Source organism: Centroberyx gerrardi, chromosome 1 (assembly GCF_048128805.1).
Source record: "Centroberyx gerrardi isolate f3 chromosome 1, fCenGer3.hap1.cur.20231027, whole genome shotgun sequence".
NCBI classification, from domain to species: domain Eukaryota; kingdom Metazoa; phylum Chordata; class Actinopteri; order Beryciformes; family Berycidae; genus Centroberyx; species Centroberyx gerrardi.
In genome coordinates this window covers 21,907,815-21,918,471 of record NC_135997.1, presented here as the reverse complement: position 1 = coordinate 21,918,471, position 10,657 = coordinate 21,907,815, and the positions used below count along the sequence as shown (strand labels likewise).

Sequence of the window (10,657 nt, the reverse complement as noted above, 5' to 3'; positions counted from 1 at the left end):
AAAATCTGGATTTTTGCCTCTCTTAGTTGGAACTCACCTTAAGGGAAAATTGTTGCATGAGATAAAGAGATGCCCCTCTCCTTAGCTCTTATTTATCTTGTTTCTTTTCCAAGCTTACATGGTCATTCTAGGGTCACAGGGATATTGTCAGGGTCACTTACCCTCATTGCTACTGGTTGCTTTTAATCCAGGTAATCTAGGATTTGAAGTTTTGTTCTGGCTAGATCATACACTAAATGTAAAAAAAGATGAAAATATAAAATATGCACTACAAGGCCCCACAGTTACTCACTGCTATGGGATTCAGGCCTTTTATGAGACAATTCATATAATAGTATTGCCTTCAACGAGATAGGGATTGGTAACAGGAATAAAAATCAATGGGGATACCATAATTACCTTGACATAATTGCCTACCATCATGAACTGATGCAGAGGATTCCAAAAACTATAAGCTAACTGTTGTGGTTTTAACAGTTTAATTGCCTCAAATTGTTACCATTGTACACTGTTCATATGTTAATATCGTTAATTCTTGCTGGATTTAAATCCTTAGTCTTGACAACATGTTGCACAAGACAAAACTAGACACAACTCATCTCTCTCTATTTTTTTCTCTCTTCCTTTCCAAATGCATCTTCATATTAGTATATTTAATTTTCCTTTCCCCAGCCTCTCTAATGCTCTTCTTGCTTTCTAACTGTGGACATATAGACCATAATTTTTTTTACCCAGGACCAGGTGTCATTGGGGCTGTCATCCTCACGGAGGCTGCTGAAGCGTTGTTGTCGCTCGTCCATGCGGATCATGGCTGGCAGAACATGCCAGTTTGAGAGGAAACCTTGTGAATGGTCCAAGAAATGGTTCTATAGTGTCGTCTGAAAAGCTTGATAGGATGTCTTCTGAAAGTGTTGCAGAGGCCAAGCTCGAGAAAAGAGCTGTAGGATTTGAAGTTGGGCTGTTCAGTCCTCTGAGATGTTTGACGTGGATCAAACAAGCTGTGTGTGTTGGTGGTTGAATGTTTCCCTGGATGGCTCTCTATGGGAACAACGGTGGTTTTCTTCGGGACAGCTCCACGATGCCTCTGGACAGATCCAGACTGCTCTTTGATTTCCAGAGCATCCTAGTGGCTCTAATAAAACGTCCTCAGCACAGTGTCAGATAGGTCTTCTGGATGGTTCCACAGTGTTAAGAGTCCTGTGTGATTCCACTCTCTAAATCTGTGGGACTGTTCGACTGAGGAGCTGGTGCTTGTTCGACAGCCTATATGCAGAAAGTGTTTTGGGACTAATTTTACCAACAAGTGTGTTCTGGGAATGGAGTGCTTGGTAGAAATCTGAGAGGGTCCAGAGTCGCTGCTGCTTCAGGTGCCTGAAGCCTCCCCACCCTGCTGCTGCTACACACACATGTACACACTCACATGCACACACACACACACACACACACACACACACACACACACACACACACACACATGGGCTAGCCCTCTTTTGATGAGCACTCTTCTGATTAGGCCACAAGTTGGCAATATTATACTTTACACATCAACAGTTTCCCAGCAAGCATTTTCCAACAAGTCCTAAAATCACATTGCATCACACACACACGCTCACACCACAGAGCTTCCTCGTGTGAAGCACTGAGGGAGCGTCCGAGTCCGGCAGTGTGACCTGTCCATCTAAGGGTCATATTTGCCACTTGACTCCCTTCCCTTGTGATACCTCAGCCAACAGCCATTTGGAGTTTGGAGGCTCTGTATCCACTCTGCCATCTCATTTATCTTACTGACACTCAGCTGCTGCAAACTGAGTTTTCACAGTGCAGGACACAGTCTGAGGGAGGCAGGTTTTAGCCAGGGTGCCTGTCTCTAAGGCCACACTTCAGGCATAAAGAGATAATTCAAATAAACAACAGCAGCTGAGCAGGAGACACAGTAGGTCTAGATGATTCCTTTCAGCTCTAACAGCATTCCTATAAATAATCATTCTAGGGACATAGGAATATTGATATTACTAGTGACAGATCTAAAACCAGCAGCCCTGTTGCCACCACAACCCCGACCCCGATAAGTGACATGAAAATGGGTGGATGGATGGGGATGTGTCACCTGGGTACTGTGGCTTTCACCCTACCTCTCTTTCATGTTGGTTGCTTGTAATGTTGGCAATTTAGGAATTTAAGCTCATTCTAATGTTTCACTCACAGAACTTGAAAGGATATAAAAACTTCCTAGTGCATTAATCATGTGTGATTTACCGCTATTTAGTGCACTAATAGAGCAGCACTATATAGGGCAATACAAATGAGGGAATAGTGATCCATTCCGGTCACAGCCATGATCATTTCCTTTGGTAGACCTAACATGGCTTCCATAGAGTTCTGATAATGCTGTCATGTAAATGAGCATTGTTTCATGTGTGGACAGAACATGAGACTCAGAGAGTTAGAATGTTCGTAACAACTGCCATTGGAATGTTCATCCAAATGATGCTGTTGCCATGGTAACACATCAACTTTCTGAGTCTCATGCACCAAATCAACAGTGATTTCCTTAGTATCATCATCAAACATTCTATGGCAGCCATTGTAAGTGTACCAGCCAAATAACCATTCAAGAGTGTAGATTTGAAAGGGAAGGACCGTTCTATCAATTCAAATTCTATAGTTGCACTAATTGTAAATCACTCTGGATTAAGGGTGTCAGCTAAAATGTAAAAAAAATAATATCCTGTTTTAGCCAGAGTACTTGCCTCTATGTACTGTACTCTACCATTGCCTCACACACAGTTTGCTACCCATACTGTATTTGGCAGTCCATGTTAGTATCACTGGCATCAACACTCAAAAAAATATTATTCAGAGTGTACATAACCTTCCCTGATTACCCTGTTTTAAATAACTGCAGACTAATCTGGCAAATCTACTCAAAATGCTAATTTGTGAGTATTGCATCCAGCCTCAAGTTGGGAAGTTTAAGGCAACAACATAAAGCGAAACATTCATTTCATTTAATCGTTCTGTGGCCCATTTTTGGGTTCTGAGCCAGGCTTTGAAAAACACAACAGCAAAACATAAAAGAACACACACACACAAAGACAATTTAAAATATTCTGTACATTTATACAGTTAGAGGCATACAAAACACATTGTGACATACTGCCAATGCACAGTGGATCCGTGTTTCTGGTAACAGGCACACATACAAACAGTCAGATATGGAGCATAAAACACTGAAAACTTTCAAAAGAACAAATTCTACATCCCAAAATAGAAATAGCTCCAGAATCCATTTTCCTGGACACACAGTGGATAAGTACTTACTTTACATAATACAAATCTGACAAAATATATTCAAAATATTTGGTATGAAAACAGTTACATGCAAAACAAACCTCTACAAAAAATAACTATATAAAAAAAGTTCTTTGCCAAAAGTCGGCTACCACGCCACACAAATGATTGCGTACACTCCCTGTGGAAAGCTTCTTATATTGTGTGCACTTGCAAGGAAGTTTGCAGATGATTGGGATATTGCAATAAATACTTGACATACACCATGCACTTCCAACAACTACAGCTGCAAACCTCTAGCCAGAAATATAAAAGCAGTACCTACTACTAGTGAGTCTATTTTTGTCAAAAGGCGAAATATAAGTGTTAACAATGTTGGCGGGTAAATTTCCCTTCTTGCCTATTTCTTTTCCCCCTTGTATATCTAAAGAGTGGAGTGCAGTTCACTATTTGTGCTGAAAAGAGGAATCTTTTAGGTCCTTTATCCCTCTTTCACACCATTCTACAGTCAGAAAATGTACATTTTTGCTATGGGAAACATTGCTTTTTCCTACATTAGCTAGTCGATTTAAAAACAAAAGACACTCTGAACGATGCAGGTTAGCTTCAAAGTGACTTGTGGAGTGGTAAACAAACCACAGCACAATTCACCAGCATTTCAACTAAGGTTTCCTGAAAAGCCTCCTGAAAAATCCTTAAGGTTTCCTGAAAAACCTTGTGTCCTCCATGACTGAAAACAACACTCGGTCCTCCTTAGTGTTGGCAATCTGAAACCTGCACTTCACCTCCAACTGCTATTAATGTGTGTGTGCATTGAAGGGTAATGGACAAGGTTTCATATCCACTTCCTGATGTGCTGCCAATGTGTCTCATGGGACTAGGTGATATGCATAGTATATTGTCTATTGTATGTCGTGCATTGTCCACTTGCAGTGTATTTAAGGTCTTTTTGTCCTTTTACCGGGTGTCAGTATCTACTGTGTTACTATGGAAGTTGTTGATATGTTTCTGCACCGATGCCAACACGACATATTCCTGTACATTTATTGTATTTGGCGGATAAAGTGATTCTGATTGTGATTCTCTCCAGCCCGCCGTATAAATGTGTGCCAGTCATATGTGTTTCCCGGTCAGGAAGAAGAGCGGTCGGTCCTCCTTGGCATTGGCAGTCTGGAATTCGTCGCTCAGCCTGAATCTCCACTCCTCCTCCAGCTCCAGCCTGCCCACCGTCTGCCTCAAGGAGCTACGATCTGCGCTGATGACGCACAGAGTCGCTCCTGAAGAGAGGCAGGGAGGAGAGAAAGAAAGAGAGAAAAAGAGAAAGAGAAAGAAAGAAGAGAGAGAGAGAAAGAGAGACAGAGTTAAACTATGACCTGGGAAACAAAATGACTTAAATTTGAAACGTGTAGTAGTTTGAAGCATCAATATATCATTGTCAAATTAACTGTGATGACAAGATTAGTAGCCTCTATCTCACACCAGTGGTATTGTTAGTGCTAGTGTTTCTGTCACAAAGAGGTACTTCAGTCAAAGGTTTTCTCTTTCACTTTACTAAGGCAGATAAACATGTTGGAAGTGATTTTTCCATCGGCCGTTCACTCCTTCTACCTTCTGCCATTGTGAGAAACTGTGAAAGCTTTAGCTCTGTTTGTGCATTTGGAAGAACAGCAACCCTCTTCTTGTTCTGTGCCATAAAACAATACAGCAGATTTCCTGTGAAATCCAGCTCGGTAGCACCCAATGTGAAGTGCAGAGTAGAGGCTGCCAATATTCCTGGCGATGGTCTTGTTTGTTAACTGTAATTATATTAATGTCTCAAAATTAATGTGGTAATGTATTAATGTAATTAAAGACCAAATTTCTCATTTGGGTTTCCGGCTGAAAAGAGTGAACGCGTGCTGTATATCATTATGCATTGTGGGTGTATGTGTATTGTTACTCGATAATACAGAGTTGTGTCGCCTATTATATATCTGCCCATGCAATAAAAGGACAAAAGGACATTATGAGTGCTGGCATTTTTTTCTACTATCATCTATTATATAACACATACTGTATGTCTGTACTGTGTGTTTGGTCTGCCTTTGTACCTTTGAGGAAGGTGAACTTCTTGAGGAAGCCAGGCGTGACGAAGGAGTCAGAGAAACAGAGGAGGAGGCCGCTGAACAGAAGTCCTGTGGTACTGATGTTGATGGAGTGCGGTCTGGAACTCACGAAACACACCGTCACCTACAGGGAGGGGGCAGGGAGTGTGTGACCTTCAATGCATTCACATACTTCTTGGTCAAGTCAAGTCAAACTTCCTACCATTTGTAAATATAGGAATACATACATCTTTTTCTGTGTCCATCTCTGTGTGTGTGTGTGTGTGTGTGTGTGTGTGTGTGTGTGTGTGTGTGCGCGCTGTATACCTCAGGTCCCAGGTTGAGGTAACAGTCAACAGACAGCACAGGGTGTGTGTAGTTCTTGGTGCTGAGGGGAAACAGTCTCTGGCTGGTGTGCTGGAGGTATTTCTCCAGGAGGAGCTGGGCTGGTGTGGCCAAGAAAAGGTGTTTGCTGTCTGGGGCACAGACATACTGTGAGGGCCCCACTGAGGTGGGAACATCCGTCATCTGGAACATGTTCAAAATTTTGTTTCATTTAAATACTTGAAAAACATTTATGACTTTTTTCATGTGAAGTTCAGATTGGCCTTTGGTCCTGGGTAATTGTTTAAGTGTTCTGTTTTGTCTTATGACTCATATTATAGGCATTTAGTAGTGGCTAAGTTTAGCTAACATAATTTATTTTGACCTTATTATTGGACTACTTTTCGGCCAATAATCTGTCTAGACATTACATAACAAATCCCCTGAATCCTCCTCTGTTTCTCCGTTGCGCTCTGTAACGAGTGTGTGCTGTTGTGTATTCATGCCTCTTGAGCACCTACCTTAGTCTTGATAATAAAGGTCCTGTATCCTCCTATGGCGATCTGCTTCTTCATGACACTGAAGCTGTTGAATCGGCAGACCAGCAGCCCGGCACTGTGCAGCCGCAGGGTGAAGTCCACATCGTGGCAGGTGAAGCGGTTCTGGTCGTACTGGACGTTCTGACTCAGATCCACATTGAGGAGCAGGAAGTCGTGGAGGTGACCTCTAGAGAACGGCTCTCTGGGCCTGTGACCTGCACATAACAAAACCAAAACAACAACAACTTGACTTGAGATCTTAGGCATTTCCATTTCCATTTCCATTGCATGCTAATTAGTGAGGCTGAAATGCCATGGAAATGGTCCCAGGCATTCCCAGATCCTCTGACCTCCTGGCCACTGACCTGTGAGTCCACGGCTGCTCCACTTCCTGATCCCACAGAGCCCGTAGTGGGCCAGGTCCGGACAGGCCTCCATGTGCTGCAAGACCTGCTTCAGAGACACCGCACGCTCTACTGGACCGCTAAAGACAGCAAAAAGAGCGTAACTTTGTTAAGAACAATGCAATTCAATTAATATTAAGAACATGCTTATTCCTAATACAAGCAAAAGTTGTTTTTTCATATGCAGAATATGTGTGTGTACCTGCGTGCGTCGAGGTCCACTATGTTCCACATGACACACGAGTCGTCAGCCAAGATGATGAAGGGCCAGACGTCCCCCGCTGGCCCCCCTCCCTCCAAACGACGACTCCGCTCCAACTCCAGGTTGTGATAGGACAGCTCTTTGATCAGGAAGTGGGCAGCACCTGGAAGAGATCAGGACTGGGTTATTAACATGGTGGGCTGTACTAAATATAATTAAAATGAATAAACATGATCAATTAATTGTCAGTGTCTCTACTGAAGGCATGATTAGTAGCGATAACGTACCTATCCCAGCTCCATTGAAGACAGTGGGCAGCACCAGCATGATGTGGTTGGGCCAGTACTTCTTGTAGACAGCCATCTCGTACTCTTTGACCACCAAGATATGTAGATGTGAGGCTCCGTCCATGGCGTGGTACAGGTTAAACAGACCGTGCTCATGACGCCCTGTGGTCGGGGTGAAGATGGGACTCTTGATGCAGTCTGGGCTCTGGAAAGGGAAAAAAGTCCAATATCAAAATAAATTTAGGTTTCAAACTGCAATTCATCTAGCATAATTGAAATATAATAGGTATATAAATTTTGACATTTCTACTTAAGCTTGGAAATAAAGAAATGCATATAGAATGGCAAATGGCAAAACACATTCATCTTTTAGATTACAGAAATATTTAGTCACTGCAATGGAGTTCATTGAACTGAATTATTAATTCCATGAGAGAAACTGTGTGCTGACTTTGTCTTTGTTTGGTGGGGTAAAATGAGGACTAGTTAAATGTCACTGTTATTTCATTCATTTGAAGAAAGGATGCAGAGAAAGAATCCTATAGGAATGTCTGGTATGATCAGAGGTCTCACTCTTCTCCCCACCTTCAGTACAGACAGTTTTCTAGTTCTGCACTAAATCACATCCAACAATGAGAATCTTCTCAGACAGGGGTCCCTAAGATTAACTCTTCCTGGGGGTCTGTGAACTACTGTGTACCTATTTGACATGAAAACATTTGGGAATCCCTGCACTAGGGGAATCATCTTGCCTCATAAGGGCCATCAGAGCAGCAGTCTGGCCTATGGCAGCACCTAGTGGAGAAATAAGGGTGCTGCACTATGGACCACCCTGCAATCTGACCCTCTGAAGGAATGCATATGTGGTGGGATTTATATGTTTATACAGAGACACAAATTCTGATAACCTTGTACGCTGGCAAACAAAGGACTCTTAATCTCAGTCTTTAATCTGACACTGCATTCTGGACTGACTGAAGAATGGCTCCAGCATATATAAAAGCTTCAGAGGTACTTTGATTGGATTGGATGAAACTTCCTTGAATGAAAATCCCTAAAACAAATACAGAGTATTGACAATAACACAACAAGCAATTACATCAAGAACAGATTTACAGGTTAGAAGCAGATGTTCAACTGATGAAGGTGTAAGACCTACCCAATCAGAGGTGAGGGGCAGTCTCATGCTCTCCAGCTGGCCCCCTGGTTGGCTGAAGCTGAAGTAGTGCTCTTTAGACTTGGGGATGATGAAGTAGAGCTGGATCTCTTCCCCAAGCAGTAGATGGGAGAAGGTGAAGGCATGCAGTGTTGACTCATACATCTGAATAGAGAAGAATATTTCATCAGAGAGAGTGAGGGAAAGAGTGTGAGAGAGAGAGAGAGAGAGAGAGAGAAAGAGAGAGAGAGAGAGAGAGAGAGAGAGAGAGAGAGAGATAGTCTGTATGTGTGTGTGGGAGAAGTTGAGGGCATGCAGCATTGCCTGTGACATTTACATTATTCACATCTTAAAAACAGCATGAATGTGATTCATCGTATTGTCTGTGTGTGTGTGTGTGTGTGTGTGTGTGTGTGTGTGTGTGTGTGTGTGTGTGTGTGTGTTCCGCTGACCTGGTATCTGGGGTTGAAGCCCATGTACTGGTGACACTGTTCACAGTGGTGGTAGGTGTTGTAGGCTGCGTATTTAGACAGCTTGATCCTGGATGTTCGCCGGCGTAGGTACACATCCTCCTGACGCACAGGGTTTCCTGGGGGAGACAGGAGGGGCAAAGGCAGGTTAGGACGACAGCACTCCAGGGTTCAGTTGTATAATATACAGGTAACTACCAAAGACAGTTTTGTTTTTGTCTTTCTCTCTTTACTGTTCCTGCTGTTGGTGCTGGGCCAGCAGTCAAGGCAGTAGGCTCTCTCCTTTTTCTACTTCCTATTGCTCTCTCCATCTCTCTCTCCCTCCTTCCTCTCTCCCTCCTTCCTCTCTCCCTCCTTCCTCTCTCCCTGCCATCAGTAGTAACCATGTAGTTAGGGCAGTGGATGGTAACGGCACCATATTTGTGGTTGTGGATGGTGTGTGGCTGTATCTGCCTGTCTGTCGGTCTATGTGTATCTCTCTGCCTGTCTGTCTGTTAGTCTGTGTGTGCCTACCGTCAGCACTGGGTTTAAATCCAGGGCAATAGACAGCACTGATGTCATCGTATTTGGGGTCATGGATGGGGTAGTCGAAGGGCATCGTCCTCATAATGCCCGGGTTGGGCCAGGCGGCACTGGGTGGGTGGTACTGTACCCCCTCCACCTGGGCACCTACATACACAAACAGATATGCACACACACAGACACACACAAACAGAGACATGCACATTACACATAAATGTACAGCACTGTGAATATTAGATTAGATTATTAGACTGTTATCTAGTTTGGACACATCCCGATGAAGGCCTGGATGGCTGAAATGCCATTTTAGTTCCCCAATTGTTTTGACTTAAGGCCCTGACACACCAAACCGACTTCAAAGAACCAGCGGCGACGAAGGCCGACTGTTGCGCCTCACGTCGCCTGCGTCTGGTCCAAAAAGTTGCACTTGAACACACCGCAAAGACTACACCCAACGGCCAACTAGCACGTACGTTCTGCGCCTGCGTGAGGGGAAATAACTCTCCATACCTTATGTCTGATAAGAAGTTGCAAATGGCACTGGCGTTGTCAGCCCTTGGTCTTTTGGTTGTGGAAGAAGAAAGGAAGAGGCGGAGGCGAAAAATAAGGAGAAACCGCACTAAATGGGTGAAATCATGAATAACGTTACTCCAGCGACAGGCTCAAGGGGCTTTCCCGAACCTGTGTCGAGAGCTGGAGATAAATGAAACCTGTTCAGTTCCACATGTTGAAGGAATTTATCAGTCCAATCATCCAGAGGCAAAACACGAACTACCAATCAGAGTGATCTCTCTCACCGACGGCTCCGACGCCGATTCAACATGCTCAATCGGCCGAAAAGACGCCGACAGGGTCCGACTAGTGCCGACGGTGCGGGACACACCGCAAAAACTAGGGACACCGACGCTTACCGACGGCCCGACATTGCCCGACGGCCGACCGTCGGCCTGGTGTGTCAGGGCCTTTAACCTCACTTTGACAAAAGACTCTGACATTGTTTTCTTTTCCAACATTAACAGGCTATGATCTTGATGATCTTGCAACAATAATAGCAAAAAATACCCACTAAAAAAAGGGTTGGGGAATCAGTAGAAAAAATTAATGGCACCAGAAAACCTAATCTACATAATTTAGGCATCTTGGTTAGGCCTTGGCAAACCCTGCAGAGAAAAGGTGGCTACTGCTGCTGCTAATATACTGACTGTAGTTGATGTCCTCTTCATCGTAGATGTCCACCTCCATCAGCCTGATCAGCATCCGAGACAGAATACCCAGGAAATGGAGGTATGCTCCTGTCTTACCCACCTGACCATCAACAGAAAACCCAGAGCACAGCATTAGAACAAAGGGTCAACAATGTTAAACACACACCTAGTAT

General features: G+C 43.7%; 1 protein-coding gene across 1 annotated transcript in view; it reads right to left on the bottom strand.

Annotated features, from left to right (window-relative positions):
• Positions 1 to 4,404: 4,404 nt before the first annotated feature.
• The window catches only part of greb1 (growth regulating estrogen receptor binding 1), a 21,750-nt gene continuing 15,497 nt past the window's right edge, over positions 4,405 to 10,657 (bottom strand). The window contains exons 23-33 of the mRNA XM_071921979.2: positions 10,482 to 10,584; positions 9,271 to 9,426; positions 8,740 to 8,876; positions 8,291 to 8,452; positions 7,132 to 7,336; positions 6,845 to 7,007; positions 6,604 to 6,722; positions 6,221 to 6,453; positions 5,703 to 5,903; positions 5,382 to 5,520; positions 4,405 to 4,568 (exon numbers count right to left, since the gene is read on the bottom strand). Coding sequence (XP_071778080.1) covers positions 4,405 to 4,568; positions 5,382 to 5,520; positions 5,703 to 5,903; positions 6,221 to 6,453; positions 6,604 to 6,722; positions 6,845 to 7,007; positions 7,132 to 7,336; positions 8,291 to 8,452; positions 8,740 to 8,876; positions 9,271 to 9,426; positions 10,482 to 10,584 — 1,782 coding nt within the window. The remainder of the gene's footprint in view (positions 4,569 to 5,381; positions 5,521 to 5,702; positions 5,904 to 6,220; positions 6,454 to 6,603; positions 6,723 to 6,844; positions 7,008 to 7,131; positions 7,337 to 8,290; positions 8,453 to 8,739; positions 8,877 to 9,270; positions 9,427 to 10,481; positions 10,585 to 10,657) is intronic.